We start from the raw sequence: 21,813 nt of genomic DNA, 5'->3' as shown, positions 1-21,813 counted from the left end.
TTGTAATTATTTGAACGTAACATTCAAAATGGGTCATGTGTGTATATTTTCAAACGTTTCAATTGTCTCTCTTCTTCTTTGGCACGGAGCTTTCGGTCATACTCCTGTGGTCCGCATCCAAAGCACCAGGACGCAACACCTCTATGTTTCCATCAGATTTTCTTGAAACTGCCCTTAAATGAGAATTTTCAGGAGAGCCATTGCCGTTAGTGGACGAGCCCTTGGTGGGCGACAGCGAGAGTGTTATGAGTTTAGGTTCATGCTCAGAGTTCTTGATTGATCCCTTCTTCAAGTTTTTGGCGAAGTTGGAGGTCCTGTTATTGTTGTTTTGCTTCGACAATTCCTTGAGCTGCTTGATGTTGTGTATGCACTTGCCTATGGTTTGCATCAACAACTTTGGCTTCAAAGGTTTCGAGACATAGTCATCCATACCCTTCGCAAGAGATTTTTCCCTGTCACCCAACATAGCGTGAGCGGTCAATGCAATAATTGGGGTACGGAAGCTCAAAGAGTCGATAGGGTTTGACTTCTTCTCCCACTGTCTGATCTTCTCAGTGGCTTCGAAACCTCCCATGACGGGCATTTGCACATCCATCAAAACAACATCGTATTTATTGTTCTGAACCGCCTCAAATGCCTCGAGACCATTCTCAACCACCTCAACCTGGTGACCTTGCTTCTCAAGAATCTTGACGGCAAGCTTCTGATTCACCAAGTTATCCTCAGCGAGCAAGATCTTGTATGAAATTGAATCATCAGCATTTTGGGCGATAGATCTTGATTCCAAAGCGGGAATAATGGCACTGGCAAGATCTGAGATGGTGCATGGGGTGTTTCCGTATGACGAGATACCCAAGTCGATACACACTCTCATGTTCAACTCTGGAATGGAGTGATGCAACAAAACCAAGGGAATGTATTTGACCTCAGATCGTAGTCTTAAGCTCTTGGCAATCTCTATGGAGTCAATCATGATAATGTCATATTGGATTGGTTCCTCAAAGTTGACGTCAGTAATGTCACGTACAATCACAGGGTTCAATCCCAACTCTTGAATGCCGTTCTTCAACTCTTGAAGTTCATTTTCGGTGTGCTCGCTAGAGACGAACAAAACATAGTGACCTCTGAATGGCAACAACTGTTCCGATTCCATGCTGTACCTGATCTTAGATGGGGAAACGCTGACAGTGAAGGAGAAATTAGATCCATGACCATAGTCAGAGGTGACCCGTATTTCACCACCCATCAATTGAATCAACTGCTTCGAAATAGACAATCCCAAACCAGTACCACCAAACTTTCTGGTTGTGGAACCATCGGCTTGACAGAAAGTATCGAAAATCAATCCCAACTTGTCCTTCTCAATACCGATACCGGTGTCACTGACACAGAATTCTAAGAGGAGCTTGTTGGCCTCCTCTGGAATCCTCTCGGCTTTCTTTACACTCACACTCACCTTACCCTTCTTTGTGAACTTGATGGCGTTACCAGCAAGATTAAGGATAACCTGTCGAAGTCTGAAAGAGTCACCAATCAAATTATCTGGGAAGGAAGAGTCACATCTGTAGGTAAGGTCCAAGTTCTTTTCAATTGCTTTCACGGCAAGAGTCTTCAAAGCACCAAAGACGTTGCCTCGTAAGGAGAAATCAATTTGTTCAACAGTCATTCTGTTAGCTTCAATCTTCGAAATATCCAAGATATCGTCGATGATAGTGAGTAAGGAGTTCGCCAAATTATGAACAATACTCAACATTTCACGCTGGTATTGAGTGAGCTCAGTATCCAAGGACAACTGGGTCATACCAATTATACCGTTCAAGGGGGTTCTAATTTCGTGGGACATGTTGGCAAGGAATTCCGACTTGGCACTGTTGGCCAATTCGGCAGCTTCTCTGGCAGCAGTATTTCTCTGAATGGATTCTCTCAAATTGAACACCATCTGGTTAATCTTGGTCTTCAAAGCATCCATCTCACCGGAAGCCTCAACAGTAATAAACCTGGTGAAATCACCATCAGTAGCAGCAGCAGTAATCTGGGCAAAAGCTCTCACTTGCGATGTCAAGTTAGAAGCCATAGTGTTCACATTAGACGTAATTTCCTTCCACAAACCATCGACGTCGCTGACTTGCGCCTGGATACCTAATTTACCGTTGATACCGACATCACGGGCAACCTTCGACACTTCAGAAGCGAAAAGCTGCAAAGAGTCCACCATCTTGTTGATGGTGTTCTTCAACTGTAAAATCTCACCTTGGGCGTGGACATCAATTTTTTGGGACAAGTCACCATGGGCGACAGCAGTAGTAACAGTAGCGATAGATCTGACCTGATTTGTCAAGTTTGTAGCCATTAGGTTGACGTTTTCTGTGACAGCTTTCCAGGCACCTTCAACGTCCTTGACGTTGGCTTGGCCACCTAGAATACCTAACGTTCCGACCTCACGAGACAATGTAGTAACTTCCAAAGCGAAATTCTGCAATCGATCCACCATCTGGTTGATGGTTAATTTCAAATCCAAAATCTCACCTTTACAATCAGCAGTAACCTTCTTAGACAATTCACCCTTAGCGACAGCAGTAGTAACATTAGCGATATTTCTCACCTGAGTAGTCAAGTTCAAAGCCATGGCGTTGACATTATCGGTCAACTCTTTCCAAATACCCTCGACGTTCTCGATAAAAGCCTGACCACCTAGAATACCCAAGACACCCACGTCACGGGCGACCTTGGACACTTCGAAAGCGAACTTTCGAAGCTGATCCACCATTGTATTGATTGTCATTTGTAATTGCAAGATTTCACCTTGGGCATGCACGTTAATCTTTCGACTCAAGTCACCTTGGGCCACAGCACGAGTGACATCGGCGATTTCACGCACCTGGTTTGTCAAGTTTAAAGCCATGATATTCACGTTATCGGTCAAAGAACGCCAGATACCCACCAGGCCTTCGTTTTTGGCCTGGCCTCCTAGCTCACCGTTGGCGACTTCTGTTGCGACCTTGGTGACCTCATTTGCAAAAGCTTGAAGCTGGTCCATCATGGTGTTGATTGTGATTTTGACTTTGAGAATCTCTGGATCCAGCTCCACCGGGTGGATCTCGACTTTCTTGGATAAATCACCCATGGCGACGGAGATGACCACGGTACCTATTTCGGAAAGGGCCACTTTGAAGGCCTTGTTGGCTTCACATGCTGTCTGATGCTCCACGGACAAGTTGTGGATCTGAAGCTCCTGGGATTTGACCAACTCAAGCAAGTCCTGCTGTATCAACGGCGCCTTTTCGGCAAACTGGGCCGGGTCTTCCAAGATCGACAACAACTGGGTTGCGTTCATGGGGTTCTCGAGCCTGGGCTTTTTCAGGGGATTAGGCACGGGGGACAGCAAGGTGGCGGCGTGTAGACGTGAAAAAAACTGGTGTTTGTTTGAAAATGAGAAAATCGGGGCTCAGATTTTCTGTGTGGCACGTATCAGGGAATGTTCACTGTTGTGTTTCCCCTGGTGCGGTCAGCCTAAAAAAACGACGTCACCGAGGGAGGTCCCAGCGGCTAAATATAAGCAGGACCTTTTGATGCATCGTTGTAAGGGAGGGTGGTTTTAAACAGGGCTTGGGAGAGGTGAAGATTCGTGACATTTTCTGAATTGTCGGTCTACCAAGAAATCATCAATATGAGAAAGGGGATATTCACGGAGGCGCTACATGGAATACCGAAGGGGCACGGAAACATGGTACAAAGATTCCCAGGGTATGAAAAAAACAGAAAAATGCCAATGTCACCAGAGCGTCTTCATAGCGGAAAACGAAGAAAAAACGTGATTTGTGGAGGTGGTTGGTGACTCCGGTACAGCCTGGAATGCTTCATTTCGCAGGAACAGCATGCGCTATAGCGGACCCTCGTTGCACCCAGTAACATAAAAGCAGTGCACCGGGGAGATTTCCTGGGAGTAAGCGGATTTAGGGAAAGATGTTTGGGGATTCTGTGATTAGATGTTTTGGGTTTGTGGAAAAAAAGGAGAGATTTTGGAGGATACAGTTGCCTGGAGTGCACCAGCTGTGACCGTAATTATTTTTCAAATCTGCAAGTCATACAGCTGTGGGGGAGATTTTCTTCGTTACCTCACAGCCATTCTTCACTTAAAAGATGGCTTAATACACCTTGCATCGTGGTAGACCACTTGCTCACACCTACTTTCGCAGCCACGCCACATGCTCTACACTGGGTGAAATCAATAGTCCCATTTTCCATACGTAATTTTTCCGTAACTCTATCCGTTCTAAACCAATGCAAACGCACTCACACCGGCCACCATTGCTACCAATGGCCAGCTCAAGTGAGCACTGGATGCCTTGGAGTTTCTCATGTTGCCAGAGTTGAGCGCAGTGACCGAAGAGTCAGAGTCGCCGCCCGAGGAGCTTCCGTAAGTGGGCGAAACGCTGGCGCTGGCGGCACTCACAGAGTCGGGAATCGAAGACTCCACAACCTCAATGTCCTCGTTGTTGGAGTAGTTGGCCTGTGCCATACTGATGGTGTAGTCGTCCAAGTCGTAGACAACATAGGCGCTTCTCAAGAAGTTGCCTCCCAAAACAGCATAGTCGGTGCCTGCAACCTGCGACGTCTGCTCCATGATACCCAAGAAACACTGGTTTCTGCCGGCGGTGATGACGAACTCAGACACAGGAACCTTGATCTTGATACCGCTGAAGTTGAAGACAATGTGGGCGCTGTCTGTGTTGAAGTCACAGCTCAACTGGTAGTAACCGTACAAAGAAGAGTACTGTGCCGAGAACAACGACGTGACTCTCTTCAAGAGGTCGCTGGGGAGGTATGTAAGGGTGGTACCCGAGTCCAACAATGCAGGGTAGCTGGTGGAGCTGATGGACTCGTTCTGGCTGGAGCTCTGGAACGAAAGGCCACTCATGGTGACGTCCAAACGGATTGGGTCCTTGTAAACGTGGTCGTAAACGTTGACAATAGGCACGGTCTCCAACTGGCCCAGGTATTTGGCTTTATCAATGGCACCAAACAAGATCGAGCCTGTGTTAGCATTAGGCGAGTTGAGATAAAGCGAGTACACGTTCTTGTTGATGAGACCCTGGCGGACCAATCTCATGGGCAAGTTCTCGTACTGGTATGGAGTTCCCGAGACCCTGAGACCCGTGTAGGTGGACTCCAAGCCAGGAAGACCGATACCCAAGACACCGAAGGCAGAATCGGAGTGGTTCACCAAGGCAAAACTCAAGTCCGTCACGTTGGTGTCGCCAAAGACCATGTTGTCCTGGCCCCACACACCAGTAGCGGACGTGCCATCAGCGTACTGGATGTAGAACTCTGGAGCCGTGTCGTTACGGGACCAGGTGTCGGAGTTGTCGGTCTCGTACGAGCCGTAGTCGGTACAGGTGTTGGTGGTTCTGGAAGCATCTGGACCAGCAGCAGAGAAACCGCCACTGCCACTGCCGCTGCCGCCACCGCTCAGACCAGTAGGAGCAGAGGTGACCCAGATGGTGGATCTGCAGAAGAGACCATTACACTCCTTGTGCTGGAGCGCCTCGGTGGGCAAGTTGATCAGCTTGGAAGGCTCGACAACCTGCTTGTTTTGGTTGTCCAACTCGTCCAATTCGTCGTGAGCCCTGATGGCCTCCTCCAAGGCGTCGAGATCAGCGAAGTTCTTTCTCTTTTTCAACTCGGCGCCGTGTTGCACGCCAGAGGTCAAGCCTCTCTTACTCATCGTTGGAGTAACACCACAAACCACGTCTGGCGGCATCACCCAGAGGTCGGAGGAACCCGTGTCGACCAAAACGCCGACCTTGTCTCCCTGAGTACCGATCTTCAAGTCGGCTCTGTAGAAAGACTGCTCGTTGTGGAGCTCCATCTCCTCTGTGTCTGCTCTCTTGACAAAGGTGGGTTTTCTGTCCTTACCCAAGTCCAGCTTGCTGTTTCCGTGAAGCACCTCGAAATCTAGCTTGAAGTGGCCGGCGGCAAGGGCCGGGATCAAGTTAAACGCTAGAGCTAAAGCCAACTTCATGGTGGTAGATGATGAGCAAAAGCAGCAGGCACAGCAGTATTTAAGCGACTGGGTGCGACTTGCAGACGGCAACTGCGGCACAGCCTGAGCCCAGAGAACGATTTCTTGTCGTTGGTTTTGTGCAGACTTGGGGTCCCAGGACGGTTTCCAAATTTGGGCCGATCGCCGAGCAAGAAGATGGGAGAAGGGAGAAAAAAAAAACCGATTTCTACTTTTTTCTTAAGAAAGAGATCCTCGATTTGATGCTCCATTGCTGCCTGGGTGCAAATTCGCGGGTCTGAGTACCACTGAAGATCGTAGCAAGGCTGCACACGGAGAAAGCAAACAACCCTCGGAATGGATTTTCCCAGAAAAGCCTAAATCTAGAAACCTCCCCTTCCACGGCTGAAAGTTATTGCGGTCTCGCTTATCCATTGTCAGGTCCCTTTTCCACGTTTTTGAGTGTATATTTGTGGTTTCCGCAGGCCGCGCCTCATGCTTGTCATACCTCTGCGCAAACTATAAATTCGACCCTGCCGCCAAGACATGAAAAACCTGTGACCCTGACACGGACCGACCGACCTCCGATGCTGACAAACGTGGGCGATTGGGAAAATTACATAGTTTAAGGTGGTTTTTCATTTTTTCAAGGCTGTCAATGCACCGGGGAAGCGCTGATCCGTCGGCTGACCCTTTTGGCCCAAATCGCTTGTTTTTCTGGTTCCTCGCAAACCTACCGGCTTTTCTGCACAGCCCAGATCTCAGTGTTTCGGAGATTCCAGTTCAAGCAGGCGATGACGGCTTGTGGGGTTAAATTTTCTTGGAGGTCAGGTCGATTAGATAACGATTTTGGGGATGGTGCAGTGGCGAGACTCGGTTCCAGGCTTTTCGGGCCGGCTGTTTCAGAGGGCTGATTTGCAACCGTTGCGTGCTGCGCGATTACCGCTAGGAGGTGCTGCAACTACTTATTTTTGGACTTCCGAGGAGGTGGTGGAGTGGAGGTGGTGGGGTTGTAGGTGGGCGTGGAGTTTGGTGATGGAGTCGTCGAATTTGCAAGAATTGCTGTTTTTGGTCTTTTGGGAGGTGCCCTTTAGTGGTATGTTCATGGGGAAGCCAATTTGATGTAGCCCAGTGTTTCCACGGTCTTCGAGAAATCTTCTCGGAACTACAGTTTTAACTCAAGGGTGTCAGTAGATGCAACGCCGGAGAGAATCGTGCTGTTCATGGCTTGCGAGGTTTCACTAATCGTATTAGTGAATAGGGCATTTATTTCATCAGCGTAATCCAATAGGCACTCATCGAACACTACTCATTTGATTATATTTGTTAAATACCTTAAAGCTTGCCAGGATTACCGTTTTGCCCTCACCAGATTACCCCTAGAGTTCAGATTATATCAAATAGTCATCTGTTAGACGAACCGAAGTCGACCAATGTGACGTTTGGAAGCAATTTGTTGAGGCTAAAAGGCACAAAGGTGCTACTAATATGCAAAAACAATCAATCCCTCCATGAGTTGGTCATTCTAATCTCCAGTTAGCTCGTTTCAGCCCACGATTGTCCTAGCATTGATTTAGCATTGTTTGAGGGCCATTTGGCGCTCAGCAGGGCTTATCCACGGAAAAGAAGTGCCTTTAAAAGGCGATCATCAAACTTTCAAAGGTATTGAACTATCAGGGTGGGCAACAATAGCAATATCGACTTTATTATTGCTCCTAATTATCGTTTTACAGAAACAGCCCTAAATCCCGCATTTCTCGCTCGAATTTGCCCTAAATCTGCATGGCGCTTCTCCCTACATCAAAGTATCTATTTATATAACTCGATTTTTCACAAAATTACGCCTTTCTGAGATACTCAAATTTGCTCAATATATTACACCTAAAATCACCCATTACCCAGTTGAGGGCGTGTGGTCTAGTGGTATGATTCTCGCTTTGGGCGACGGTACAGTTCACTGTACTGAGCAAAACTGTGAGAGGCCCTGGGTTCAATTCCCAGCATGCCCCTTTTTTTACTTGGCAACCCTACAAGTTGCACTTTCCTATTTTTGACCATTTCCTCAATGATGACCGCGAACCAACAATCATTAAGGTTTTTATTTTTTTTTTTTGCCCCCCTCCACTTTCTCGACAACCGTTCGCTTGTGTGTGCGACCTGCATAAAAAGCTCCTCTTTTCCCAGCGCTTCGTTATCCTGATTGAATCTTCAACCTTCTATCCCAGTCTTTAGGCATCTGCATTCACATATTTATCCCCCGGCATGTCGCATTCGAAAGACCAGGAGCAGATTGTGACGAGAATCTTGTCACATAAGCCCCATCAATTCTACGAGATCCTCTCGGTCACGAAGACCTCGTCCGATGGAGAAATCAAGAAATCTTATAGAAAACTAGCTATCAAGCTTCATCCAGATAAGAACCCCCATCCTAGAGCTGCCGAGGCTTTCAAGCATGTCAACAAAGCGTGGGAAGTGCTCAGCGACCCTAGCAAGAGAAGGATATTCGATCAAACAGGCTCTGACCCTGATCTGAGAGGAGCAGCTGGTTTCTCCTCTTCCTCAGCTTACGGCGGGTCTCCATTTGGTGGAGCCTCAGGTTTCTCTGGCTTCTCCCAACAAGGATTTGGAAATGAGTTCCAAGACGATATCTTCAACATGTTCTTTGGTGGAGGTATGCCTCAGGGCAGAGGAGGTCCACAGACTTTCTCGTTTGGCAACAACGGCTTTACATTCAGCACATTTGGCGGTGGCCAGGACTTCTTTGCCAACGCAAGGACACAGCAAAGAAGACAACAAAGAAGAAGACACGAGGAGCAACAGCGCAGACAGCCCACTGGCTGGGACACAATTCTCCAAATTCTCCCCTTGGGTATTATTATTATTGCCATGCTTTTCTCCACATTACTTCAAGACGACACGCCAGACTACTCGTTTAAAAAGACGTCTAGATTCAACGTGGAGAGGGCTACGCCGAAGCACAACATTCCTTTCTACGTGAAGCCAGGATTCACAGATAATCTCAACGACAGGAAGCTCCAAAATTTCGATAACAAGGTTGAGGCTCTGTACGTCAGAGATACACAGAACAACTGTGCCAGAGAGCAGATCAAGAGAAACGACATGATGGAAGATGCGCAAGGATGGTTCTTCACCGACATGCGTAGGCTTGAGCGGGCCCAGAACATGCCCATGCCTAGCTGCCAGCGGTTGAAGGATCTTGGGCTCTTGTGATTGTGGAAGGTGAGGAAGTACAGCCTATTCTGGCGCTCGATCCTTGACAGACGATAGAAGGAACGGGGAAGAAGCGGGAGTCTTACAGGTAATTAATATAAAACATGGACCTAATGAGACTTGATTTGAGCAACTGGCAAGTAGCATTATATCCTAGAGTTATGCGAGAGAAATGAAACCGTGAGAGACCTGTAAAGATAACTAAAGCTGATATAGCGACTGCTTTGGTGCACTGTTGTATCAGATGAGAGGATTAGACAATGCCTGGAGTCGAAGTAGCACGGTCCCCATTGTTTGTCCAGATCTCGCTTATACATGGATGTTAACTCCGGCTCTTCATGTGCCTGTTCTTGATATGGCTACGGTTATTAGAAGAATTCGTGTAAACATGTGATTGTCGAAAGAACAACATTTCCACGCTTTAGCTGCTAAAAATTCGTCAAACCCTATCCCTAAGCCTGAAACCCCTATCGAACGAACTCACGATTCTTGATATCACGAGCCGTAGATATCGTATAACGATGCAACCATACCCACTTCAAGAAGGAGCACCACCATAAAAACGAGCCAATTCCGTCAATTACCACCAATCTTCAAACACGCCATCTACCATCTACGTCATGATGGCGCATGTCAGATTGTGCATCCATCCACCTCCTCAGCTTGGCCTCCTACACTGAAAGGCTCACCACAGCTATTGTTCATCAGCATAGCAACGGTCCACGCCCCATTTTGCCCAGCGTGAACATGTGCGTTTTCAGAATTGCATGGAAGTTTCAAAGAAATCCACTTGGAGTATCAAAAAGTGTGGATTTTTTCCACCTTCTCTGTAACCACAATCACCAGCTCTATGCTCGGCTAAATTCACGTGGGGCTCCGAAATACCCACGGTTTCTTCAGTAAAGCCCAACATTTCTACAAATCGGGTTTATGTTATTCCCGAGAAATTTCCATCCATCTTATACCCATCAGGTGGCCCCCCACAGTCTACGGAGTTTCAGATTTGCAACCGCTTCCGAGTCGTTATGGTCCTCGGTACCCCGCAAAAAAACGGTCCCTGGAAAAAAACCGTATATATGCGCACACCTCCCTTGCTTGTAAAGAACCACACTTTATTTATTGAATAATGAGCACTTTGGACAAAACTTTCGTCGACAACTCCTCCTGGAAACCAGACCTCTTCAAGGGTAAGGTCGTTTTCGTCACCGGTGGTGCCGGCACCATCTGTAGGGTCCAGGTTGAGGCCCTTGTGCTTTTGGGTGCTAACGCTGCTATCATTGGTAGAAACCCAGAGAAGACCGCTAAGGCCGCTAAGGAGATCCAGGACTTGAGACCAGGCGCTAAGGTCATTGGTATCGGTCAGGTGGACGTCAGAGAGGTTGAGCAGTTGGCTAACGCTGCCAAGAAGACCGTGGCCGAGTTGGGCAGAATCGACTTTGTCATTGCTGGTGCCGCTGGTAACTTCCTTTCCGACTTCAACCACTTGTCTGCCAACGCTTTCAAGTCTGTTGTGTCCATTGACTTGTTGGGTTCCTTCAACACCGTCAAGGCCACTTTCAGCGAGCTCAAGAAGAACAAGGGTGCCATTCTCTTTGTTTCCGCCACCTTGCACTACTACGGTGTGCCATTCCAGACCCACGTTGGTGCCGCCAAGGCCGGTATCGACGCCTTGTCCAACGCTTTGGCTGTTGAGCTCGGTCCTTTGGGCATCAGATCCAACTGTATTGCTCCAGGTGCCATTGCTGGTACTGAGGGTTTCGAGAGATTGTCTCCAAGCGGTACCGAGGGCCTGGGCAAGGTTCCTTTGGCCAGATGGGGTACCACCAGAGACATTGCCGAGTCCACTGTCTTTTTGTTCTCTCCAGCTGCTTCTTACGTCACTGGTACCATCCAAGTTGTGGACGGTGGCTACTGGCACCTTGGTAACTTTGCCGGTGAGTTCTACCCTAAGGTGATCAAGAACCAGAACAGCATCGACAACCCTAAGTTGTAAGTTACGGTTATATAGGGATCAATTATGAACAGTAAGAGTGTGATGTAGGCGCCACCATTCTATGGAAGCGATAGCAGCTTTAGATATGGAGAAACGATTCAAAACTTATTGTAGTCGGGAACGATTCAAAACTTGTTAAAGTCAGAAATGATGCAAAACTTGTTGAAGTCGGAAAAGTCGGAAAAGTCTGGTGAATCACGATTCGGGAGTATCTCCCGGTGACCCTCTTTACATGATTTGCAGCCACCTGCGGCTCAAGGAGCACAGAAGACATTGGGAGGGGTATAGAGCCAGAGGCGTTTCGTTTTAAGTGGTTTTAAAGGTTGGTCTAATCATGACGATGCATTCAAAAGGATATTTCATGAATGTATTGGTGAGCGCAGAGTTTCGAGCCCTTTTCAGGCCCCGATCCCCGAACGGATCAGAAATTATCAAAATTGCAATGACGAAGGATCCATGAACAATTCTCGTGAATCAGCCCTAGAATCTTCGAAACAACGTCGGTTTTGCAACCATTCATTGTCCAATTCCTTGTCGAGACGGAATTGCCCTAATCGGTACCTACAGCATTATTCCGTTCACGATCAAAACAATCCAACAAATGTCAATTAGATTCTCTTATTAATACACCTCTCCCCAGCCAGATCCAATCCTACAAACTCCACCACCTCAAGACATCAATGTAAGTGGCCGTTGAAAAGCCATTGTTCTCTCACTCAGGTACCTGATCGGATGCATGAGGCTCAGGATCCGGGATCAGCACAACGAGCCAATGAAATGATCCACCACGAAGCAATCGTGAATAAAAGCAGCAATCGACGAAGAGAAGCCAAAAGACATTTTTCCATAAAAATTTTAAGCTCTTTTCGTTGACCCCTGTCACAATGACGTAGGCGTTCCTTCACCGTGCACATATGCAACGAACGACCCATACAGAAGACGAATCTTCCAAGATAAGCCCGTACCATTAGTAGCTTTTTACAAAAAAAAAGTAAAACTTCCGGAATCTGAAACAAATTCTTATATTATATATTCTATATTCCATATCATTCATTGTAGCACTGCCCGAATGGCGACGGCATCCGGCGAGATACAGCCACTTGACAGGTTGTGCAGAGAAGCCACGTTCAGAAGCCACCAACTACACCATGTTCCCAGGCAGTAACCAAGGTCGAACCTACAACAACAACCAAGGTGGTTACCAGAACCAGCAGGGTAACTACAACAACTATGGACCCCCACAGGGTCCCCCACCCGGCGGATATCCTCCACCAGGCCCTCCTCCTCCAGGCTGGGGTCCTCCACCAGGTCCCCCACCACAACAGTACCAAAACCAGGGTTATCAAAACCAGGGTTACCAGAATCAGGGCTACCAGAACCAGGGTGGTCGTGGAAACCAGGGTCAACAGACCCAGTTGAACTCTCCTCAGTTCATGCAACAACAGCAGCAGTATCAACAACAGCAGCTGCAGAATCACGAGCAATTGGGTAACTTCACCAGGCTGCACGGTGGACAGTCGTTTGAAGGCAACAACGGTGCCATTTCGGGTCCTCCACCATCCAACCCGCAGAGTTTCGGTGGAAACTCCAACATGACCTACCAGTACTCCAACTGTACGGGTAAGCGTAAGGCTGTGTTGATCGGTATCAACTACTACGGCACCAAGAACGAGTTGCGTGGATGCATCAACGATGTGAAGAACATGAGCAAATTCTTGAACGAGTACTTTGGCTACTCCTACGACGACATGGTCATCTTGACCGACGACCAGAAGGAATTGGCCAGAATCCCCACCAGGGAGAACATCATCAGAGCCATGCAGTGGCTTGTCAAGGACGCCAGACCAAACGACTCGTACTTCTTCCATGTTTCGTCTCACGGTGGCTTGGTTCCTGACGAGGACGGAGACGAGGAGGACGGTTTCGACTCGTGCATTTACCCTCTTGACTTTGAGAGAGCCGGCCCTATTTTGGACGACACAATGCACGACTTGATGGTCAAGCCCTTGCCCCAGGGTTGTCGTTTGACTGCCTTGTACGACTGCTGTCACTCTGGTACCGCTTTGGACTTGCCTTTCGTCTACTCCACCAAGGGTGTCGTCAAGGAGCCAAATGTGTGGAAGGACGCCGGTACTGGCGCTTTGAACGCCTTCATGGACTACAACAGAGGCGACATTGGTGGTGCCATTTCCGCCGTCAGTGGCATTTTCAAGAAGGTCACGAACTCCGCCAACGTGGACAGAGATGCCATTATTCGCAGTAAGATGTCTGCCGCTGATGTCATCTCCATGTCTGGTTGTAAGGACGACCAAACCTCTGCCGATGCCAAGGAGGCTGGCCAGAACACCGGTGCTATGAGTTGGGCTTTCATTTCCACCTTGAAGGCCAGCAACCAGCACTCGTACCTCTCGCTTTTGAACCAGATGAGAGACTTGCTTTCAAGAAAGTACTCTCAGAAGCCACAGTTGAGTTGTTCCCATCCTACCGACATGAACTTGAAGTTCATCATGTAGAGTCATATACGTTTTTGATGATCCAGTGTAGAGGGGCAGAGTTAAGGGGAGGAGAATGATTTCTAGGAGAGCCTTGAAACACGCTTTGTAGGGTCAGCTTATTCAAGACAAACACGCTTTTGACCAACTTTTAACCTCAAATTAGTAAATATAGCTGAACATCCTGAAGAAATACTATCGAAATATCCTTCACATCATGCATTTCTTTCCCTTCGCTCTAGGGCTCAGACTTCCGGTGCTGATTTATAAATAGATACGTCTATGTGCGTATGAGCCCAGATACATCTAATTACCAATTTCACTAACAAAGCACATCCCAAAGCCTCCATCACCTTCATCTCCAATTTCCTCATTTCCGTTTTCACTTCCTTCAAAAAAGCGCAGATAAGCTTTGTCCTGATGTTCCTGGCATTGTGATATTCCTCGATACTAGCTACGCGAATCAACCAAATCAACTAACTACTACATCAATATGGCCGACAACTTCGAACGACACAGGTCTACGCGTTGGGTCAAGGCCGACGTTCCTTCATACGGCGACAATTGGGGAGATGATTATGATAATTACGATAACTACGAACAAGATATAGCTGAAGAGCCCAAGGAGGAGGCGACTACTACGCCCAACTTGGTGCTTTCGATAGATAACGACCGCCGTTATGGTTATGATGATGACGACTCCGAACAAGCCTATAGTCAGCCGCCGCTGGCCATTTCTGAACCCAAAGGCGGCACTTTTGGTCGTGATTTGCTGGATAGCAGCGATGAGGAAGTGTCATACATTCCTGAGAGCCCAGACAGGGCTGCCCCTGAACTACCAGAGAAGGACTCTCCTGAGGCCACAGCTAAACATAGACCTGCGCCTTTGGACACTTCAGGCCTGGCACAAGAGGACTTTGTACCTCCCACACCAACGTTTTCTCAAACGACTTTCTCCCAGCAGCCAGAAACACCAGTGTCCGACAGAAGCTTCATTTCAGACGCCGATTCCATCCAGAGGGAGCCAGAATCGCTTAATGTGGCTGGCCGCCACGACGAGAGCTTGAACGAAATCAAAGAAGACCCTCAGCTAGAGAATGCCGCAGAGAAGCCACTGGAATTGGTGCTCTCTGTTGACAAGTTGAACCTACACGACAATTCCTCCGATGACTCTGACTCCCTTCATTTTGACAATGAAAGAAGCACTGAAAAGGCTACCACCAGCACGTTAGCTTTGCCTCAAGATGAAGAGACCCCAGCATCGCCTCGTGAAGAACATGTGGATTCGCCATTACACGTCACCCTGCCTGAGCTTCCAAGCGAGAGACGCCCCATCAAGACTGACGCCTTGGATTCTCTCATCAACGACCTTCTGAAGATGGAGAGACTGTCTACGTATAAGGAATCTGCTAAGAAAGATCTTCCGCCACCACCTCCCGGAAAGGACGAGGATGAGGGCGAGGCCAACTTGCCCTCTTTGAGCTCTATTCGTGACATGTCGCTCCCTAATTTCGAGGATCAATCGTTCAGTGGTCTGAGCCCAGAAACCTCTCACGTTCTCGAGGAATTGACACAAGAGCTGCAAGAGGAGGTACAGAAAGCTCATGAGCTGTACGTATCGAATCTTCTGGCTCACACTCGCTCCGTGAAGAAGGCTCCTCCACGCTCTCCTAATCCTGAGGTGAAGACAGCTGAGCCCGAGGAGGCTCGTGAAGATCCTTCCACACCAAAGCAACAGGCGCAAAGCGAGCTGGGCGACGACTACGATCCAAACAACCCGCTCTATATTGGCGCAATTCCTGCGCTTTCACCTGAATCCATTTCGACAAAGCACCTTTCCGCTGATTTCTCCAAATTGCCTCTTCAACCGCCACAGCCTCCAAGGGGTCCTCTCGCTGATGTTCTGCGCAGAGATTCTACAATGACGACGTCAACTTTCAATATGGGCAACTGGAAACCGAACACAAGCATGTATCGTGATCAATTTGTCAATGATAATGATAATGAATCCCAGATGAATGTGAGCGTATACAACGGAAAGGATAATCATGACAGATTCGTGAGCAACCACTCCTCACTGGGATATGCCGAGTCTTTCACAAATTCAAGCACGTTGTCTGTTCCCGAAACAGTGGCTTTGCCAAGCATCCACGAAGATACTTCCGACGCTGAGATTATGCGAGATGACGATGATACCTCCGATGATCACAGCTTCAGTCATCTCGACAACAGCAAATCGGATGGAGATCTCTCCTTGCCTGGAAAAGACCAGCGCAGTTCGCAAGGCTCAATCTTCAAAGAGGAGAAGCTTACCTTGCCTGGATCACTTGAGCAATTACCTAAGGACAACAACACGAACGAAAAATACAAGTCAATGAGCTCCATTGAGTCAAAGAGTGATGAAAATGAGGAGGACCAACCACCGCAGCGTTCTGCTACAAAACGTTTAGCAAGCACATCTTCATTTGGTATCAGTAAACCGCCAATGCAAAAATATCCAGTCAGCAAGTGGAAGGATCTTACTAGTCCCTCGCAGCCTGTGGACAGAATTGAAGCTTTCAAGAATGCCAAACAACGTGAAATTGAATACGACTCGGGATTGCAATATTGGCTTCAAGAGACATTGAGGTCCACTGAGGTGTCTCCCAACATGCACATTGGTAAGCTTGCCGAACAAGCCTATCAGAATGCCACTCACACTGATATCAGAAGGCACACATCGATGGCTCTCAATACTACAAGTCTTCGAAACAAGGTGTCTTTGGTCAAAGACAAGATGGATACTACGGCAGGTTTTGGTCGTCGTTTCTTGAACAAGGGAAAGAAGCTTATGAAATCTTAAGGTCGAAGTGATAGATACGGAATTAAAGCAATATATGGTAATGAGAATATCTTAGTAGGTTAAAAATGAAAGTTACATCAAAAAGGAACGTTATACTGATAAAAAACAAAAAATAAGCTCCGAGACGGGGAATTGAACCCCGGTCTACCACGCGACAAGCGGTAATTCTAGCCACTAAACTATCTCGGACGATCTGGAAAATCTAGAATGCAGGTAATATATGTTGCACATAAAAGAGGCCCCAATTGAAGCGCAAATTACACCCTAAAGGTCTCATTAGATGCACTGCTACAATCCCTATTTGCTACAGTAGTTTTTATGCCCAAATTCAGCCATTTAACCCCTTTTTCGGCAAAAATAGGCGATAAAATTCGATATCCATTTGATGCATTCTATATTTGGTGAAAATAACCCCCTTTTTCTTTTTTAACCAAGCCTTTACTTCATTATATCTCCCTTCGGAGACATCGATTCGGCTCTGAAATTCACAACCTCGGAATCCGTGTGGAAGCCTTCGTCTTCAATTCCCAGAAGTTTTTGGGGCGGCCATATCCAGCAGACCGCCACGTACAAAACAAACGGAATAACAAAAGCGAACAAAATGTTCCCGTAATAAAAGTTTTCGAGCCCTTGTGGTACTTTATCAACAGATTCCGACTCCACGCTTATAAGACCAGGAATACTCGGAACCACGGAGACAAGCCAGACCACAATTGCCCTGATATTGAAACCCCTAGTGTAATAAAAGGTTCCATTCTTGTGTGCACAGTAAAGATCATCCACAGGGAGAATGGAGCGTCTGATGATCGTGAAGTCGGCTATTTGAAGCGCAATGAGTGGAGTAGCAACCACTCCAAAGGAGCTCATCACATCTAAAAAGGTAGATGAGTCCCAGAAAAACTTCCATGGCTGTACAGCCCATGATAAAAGCGCAGTTATGTATGCGCCTCGACGGATATTGATGTACTTTGGAACTAGACCAGCCATTTCCATACCACCTGCGATACCGTTGGCGACGATGTTGAACGAAAGCTGTGAGAGGGTGAACGCAATCCCAAATATCACAGCCATAGCTCTGTTGGAAGCGTTGTAGTCGATATGCATCCACCTGAGGCAAATGGTAGTGGGCAACCAGAACATCTTATCGTACAGCTGCAACGTCAGTGAAGCACATAGAAGTCCTGCTAAAGGAACAAATGTTCCGGTGATCATGATGGCAGACGCTATGCCGCAACACATTTTTGTTGGAGAGTTGGCGAAACGAGAAAAATCGTTGTGGTTAAGCACCTCTGGAGAAATAGCGCCGTACCAAATCGACATGGCGTATAGCCAGGCCCAGCCCCGCTCGTCTCCAGATAAATTCACATCCTGATTTATTATTCCCGCCGATCCACCGTTGTGGGTTATGCAGAGAGCCAACATAGCGATGAAACAGATCATGGTAAAGCCGCATGACGAGATCAACAACTTGTTGAACAGCTCTGGCTTCATGACTAGCATGCAAGCTTGGATGAACAGAAAAATCACGAATCCAATAAAGTCTCGAAGTTTCATCTGCACGCTTTCTGGAAACGTCATGGGCATGTCTAGATAGCTTTTGCTGAGTCCGGATATGATGAGGGATACCAGGCAACCTCCTAGCCAGGATTGAGCTCCGTAAAACACAATGGCGAGGACTATTCGAATGATAATGCCGATAAACGACCCCTTGATACCAAAAAGCATCCTTTGAGATAGAGGGTACCCGATGTGGTACTTTGTTCCCGGTAGGGAGTTGAGGCATGTGTAAATGATGATAATCACATTGGACACAGTGATAGCACCCATAATGTATGGGAGTGTGAGTCCAACAGCTACCAAGGCACCACCAGTGCTCCAGGTCCATATTGTAGCATTTGGAACACCCCAATAACCGAAAAACGAAAAGAACCCCCAGGTCTGCTTCTCGGAAGGGACTGGTTTGAGATCTGGGTTCACCAAGAAGGAGATCTCGTCATTTTCGTCCGACGGCACCTCGATCCATTTCTGAAGCAGTGTCCACTTAGCCATGGGTAGGCCTGGGAAAAAGAAAGTGGTTCAGAGCTTTAAAATACATTCCCGTAATGAGGCAGTGTGGATGCATGGGGCAGGTTGATAGGCAAGTTGGTGCGGCTGATGAAGGCGCTAAAGCGAGAGAGATTTGGGGGAGCCAGGCAGGAAAATACCGTTTTCACATGTTTGTGTGCAGTCCGTGCGCCAGTAATTACGGCCTCGATGCTAGGCTGTGATAGGATAAGGAAACCCGACTGAGCGTTTACGGAATGCAAGGCTCATTGAGCGAGCAACAACGGGCAGGTGGATCTACAGATAAGGCGGGTATCCAATAAGTTTGCTTAATTAACAGGAGCAGCACTTAGAGTGCAGAACCTGGGTGGGACATTAGTCGAAAAGAGTGAATGATCCGGTACCAATATATGGCGAAGGTTTAACGAAAGACAGGGTTAGGGGCCGTCCGTTTAGAAGAATGGCAAGGCCATCAAGAGAGCAACGAAACCGAGACCGGCGGTGTTGACGGCAGCGGCACCCTCGAAAGAGCTGACAGTAGGAGCAGCAGAGGTGGCAGCAGGAGTGCTCACCACTGGAGCAACAGAGGTTGGCTTAGCAGAGTCCTCAGCAGGCTGGGTCTCGGCTGGCTTGTCCTCGGCTGGCTTGGTCTCGGCTGGCTTGGTCTCCACTGGCACATCGATAGTCTTGGTGATGGTGACATCGATGGTCTTGGTGCCAGAGACAGACTTGACGGTCTCAACCTCGATAGGCTTGCTGTAGGTGGTGACGACGATGGTCTCGACGGCCTCGACGGTCTTGGTGACCTGGGAGGTGGAGAGCTCGAAGGTCTTGCACTTGTCCTCGACACACTCGGTGACAGTGACACACTCCTCGTCCTCGTAGACGGTGACGGTCTTTGGAGCCTTGGTGGAGACGGACTCGGTGCACTTCTGGTCCTCGCAAGAGGTGATGGTCACAAGGTCGTAGTCGGTTCTAGTCTTGGTGACAGGGCCGGCAACGGAGCCAGTGGACTCAGACTCTGGGCACACGGTGGTGACAACACACTTGTCCTCGTCACAAGAGGTGATGGTGACAATCTCGGTGGTCTTGCTGGTGGCGGTGGCGGTGGACTCGATCTCGGTGCACTTGTCGTCGTCGCAAGAAGTGATGGTGACGATCTCGGAGTGGGTCTGGGAGACAACCTCGGTGGAGTTGGCAGCGGCAGAAGCAGTGACGGCAGAGGAGGCGGAAGAGGCAGCAGCAGAGGCGGACTCGGCAGCGGACTCAGCAGCAGACTCAACAGCAGACTCAACAGCAGACTCAGAAGCAGCAGCAGACTCAACGGCAGACTCGGAAGCAACAGCAGAAGCCTCAGCGGACTCCTCAGCAGAAGAGGTCTCAGCAGCAGGAGGAGCAGGGTTCTCTGGGAGAGAGAGAGCTGGACCAACGGTTGGCACGGCAATGATGGTCTGAGACTCGCTGGAAGAAGAAGAAGCAACTGGGGCAACAGTTGGAACGGCAATGATGTTCTCGCTCGAGGAGGACGAGGAAGAAGCGAAAGATGGCATTGGACCAACAGTTGGGATTGGAATGATCACTGGAGCAGAAGAGGTGGTCTCAACAGCACCGGTGGCAGCAGCAGCAGCCTCCAAAGCCTCCTGCAAAGAAGCGTTGATGTTCCATTCTGGGGAGGTGTGGACACCACCAGCCTTACAGACGCTGAAGGCCAAAGAGGTGGCGACATTGACGTCCTCACCCACACAGCTGTCGGCGATACACTCGGCAACCTTGAAGGAGAACATCTGGATCACACAGAGACAGCCAGTGTCCCAGTAAGGGCATGGGAGGGAAGAGGTGGACTGCATGACACAAGGCTGGGCACAAGATGGCAATTTGTCGTAGATTGGGTCGGCGAAACCGTTGATGGAAGCAGAACGGACGTATGGGGTGGTGGTGATCTCCTCGGCCTCGTCAGAGCTCACTGCTGGAGAACTGGTGATAGCTGGGGAAGAGGACTCGGCAGCCTGCTCGGAAGAAGAGGTGGCCTGGATCTGGGAAGAAGTGGCGGAGGTTGGAGTGTCCTCGGCGTCGGTCTGAGCAGCAGCAGAGCTCAAGAGGGTGGCTTGGCTGCCGCCGATGATGAAGTATGGGTCCCAGACACCGGCAGACTGACACTGGGCAGCAGCGACGGAGGTGGCGACGTTGACATCGTTACCCTTACACTGCTCAGCAATACACTCGGCAACGCTGTTGGTCCATGGGGTCATGACACAGAGACAGCCGGTGTCCCAGTAGGGACAAGGGGTGCTGGAGGTGGACTTGGAGAAACACGACTTGGCACACTCTGGCAACTTCTCGTAGATGGGGTCAGCAAGACCGTTGATGGAGGCGGTCTTTGGCACCGAAGGGTAGGTGGCGTATGGGTTGTCGGCTGCGAGAGCGACGGCAAGAAGACCTGCGACGGTGGCGATCTTGAGCATTGTGAACGAGTGTAAAAATCCGGAGATGGGGACTCAATTACAGGGGGGCACCGCTTGGTTTTATAGGTGACTGCAAGCTTTTTTTGTCGTGCTGCAAACGGCTCTGGTTTTTGCAGCCAGACAATAACTCGTATGTTTACGCTTCTGCATGTTCGATGCAGAGGCGCGTCAAAGAAGAGTTTTCACCACCCCGACTCGGCTCACTTTTCTGGTGACTACGCGAATACTTGGCAACCGCAGGTATGGTGTTTTCGTCTACCACTGTCTTTGTGTTTCTGAAGGCTATGGGTGGTTAGGAATCAACAAATCAGCAACCTTAAAGCTAGATCTCGCCAACGGTAATATCGGGGCTTCCTGCTGCATCAACTGACTTCGGGCATGCAAGAAGAGCCCAGCATAGTGGTGATTGGCTTAAAACCCTGCGCGCTGCAACGCATGCGCGGGGGCTCTTACTTAAAATTCTATCTAATCCATCAGATCGCCGGGCCAGTCCGAGATGCGGCGATTTACCGAGGACGTTGGGCGCCGTTTTTTTCTGAAATTGATCCCGGCTTTTCATGCTTTTTTTATTGGAGTCAATTCCGGGGTCTGTGGACCTGAAGCTGCGATTAGTATGGAACCACTATCACGCTCGTGCTTCCCCACCATCTATAGTCAACGCGGTCCATGGACTGTTTTTGCCAAGAGGTGACAGACGCATGTTTAAGAAGCGACTCGCTAAATCGCGAGGCTTTGGTCCTCAGCAGCGG

General features: G+C 48.7%; 8 protein-coding genes and 1 non-coding gene across 9 annotated transcripts; 4 read left to right on the top strand and 5 right to left on the bottom strand.

Moving 5' to 3' along the window:
* Positions 1-58: 58 nt before the first annotated feature.
* NIK1 (Nik1p) lies at positions 59-3,334 on the bottom strand (the record flags this gene model as incomplete). The annotated part of the gene is made up of 1 exon (XM_024859361.1): positions 59-3,334. One exon carries the CDS (start codon positions 3,332-3,334, stop codon positions 59-61), a length of 3,276 nt encoding a protein of 1,091 aa, XP_024712333.1.
* A 939-nt stretch (positions 3,335-4,273) lies between these two features.
* Positions 4,274-6,022, bottom strand: SAP9 (aspartyl protease; the record flags this gene model as incomplete). Its single annotated transcript, XM_024859360.1, has 1 exon — positions 4,274-6,022. The coding sequence occupies one exon, from the start codon at positions 6,020-6,022 to the stop codon at positions 4,274-4,276; it is 1,749 nt and encodes a 582-aa protein (XP_024712332.1).
* A 2,241-nt stretch (positions 6,023-8,263) lies between these two features.
* Positions 8,264-9,232, top strand: HLJ1 (type I HSP40 co-chaperone; the record flags this gene model as incomplete). The annotated part of the gene is made up of 1 exon (XM_024859359.1): positions 8,264-9,232. One exon carries the CDS (start codon positions 8,264-8,266, stop codon positions 9,230-9,232), a length of 969 nt encoding a protein of 322 aa, XP_024712331.1.
* Positions 9,233-10,358: 1,126 nt separating this feature from the next.
* Positions 10,359-11,225, top strand: SPS20 (Sps20p; the record flags this gene model as incomplete). Its single annotated transcript, XM_024859358.1, has 1 exon — positions 10,359-11,225. One exon carries the CDS (start codon positions 10,359-10,361, stop codon positions 11,223-11,225), a length of 867 nt encoding a protein of 288 aa, XP_024712330.1.
* Positions 11,226-12,373: 1,148 nt separating this feature from the next.
* Positions 12,374-13,738, top strand: MCA1 (Ca(2+)-dependent cysteine protease; the record flags this gene model as incomplete). The annotated part of the gene is made up of 1 exon (XM_024859357.1): positions 12,374-13,738. The coding sequence occupies one exon, from the start codon at positions 12,374-12,376 to the stop codon at positions 13,736-13,738; it is 1,365 nt and encodes a 454-aa protein (XP_024712329.1).
* A 472-nt stretch (positions 13,739-14,210) lies between these two features.
* C7M61_004027 (uncharacterized protein) lies at positions 14,211-16,559 on the top strand (the record flags this gene model as incomplete). Its single annotated transcript, XM_024859356.1, has 1 exon — positions 14,211-16,559. The coding sequence occupies one exon, from the start codon at positions 14,211-14,213 to the stop codon at positions 16,557-16,559; it is 2,349 nt and encodes a 782-aa protein (XP_024712328.1).
* A 117-nt stretch (positions 16,560-16,676) lies between these two features.
* On the bottom strand, positions 16,677-16,748 carry C7M61_004026. The gene has a single exon. It is a non-coding gene; the product is annotated as a tRNA-Asp (tRNA).
* Positions 16,749-16,997: 249 nt separating this feature from the next.
* Positions 16,998-18,608, bottom strand: C7M61_004025 (uncharacterized protein; the record flags this gene model as incomplete). Its single annotated transcript, XM_024859355.1, has 1 exon — positions 16,998-18,608. The coding sequence occupies one exon, from the start codon at positions 18,606-18,608 to the stop codon at positions 16,998-17,000; it is 1,611 nt and encodes a 536-aa protein (XP_024712327.1).
* Positions 18,609-19,054: 446 nt separating this feature from the next.
* Positions 19,055-21,064, bottom strand: C7M61_004024 (CFEM domain-containing protein; the record flags this gene model as incomplete). The annotated part of the gene is made up of 1 exon (XM_024859354.1): positions 19,055-21,064. The coding sequence occupies one exon, from the start codon at positions 21,062-21,064 to the stop codon at positions 19,055-19,057; it is 2,010 nt and encodes a 669-aa protein (XP_024712326.1).
* Between the last annotated feature and the right edge of the window lie 749 nt (positions 21,065-21,813).

Source organism: Candidozyma pseudohaemuli (genome assembly GCF_003013735.1).
Source record: "Candidozyma pseudohaemuli strain B12108 chromosome Unknown scaffold00012, whole genome shotgun sequence".
Lineage (NCBI taxonomy): Eukaryota > Fungi > Ascomycota > Pichiomycetes > Serinales > Metschnikowiaceae > Candidozyma > Candidozyma pseudohaemuli.
The sequence above is the reverse complement of the archived record's forward strand: the minus strand, read 5'-3'. Positions and strand labels throughout refer to the sequence as shown.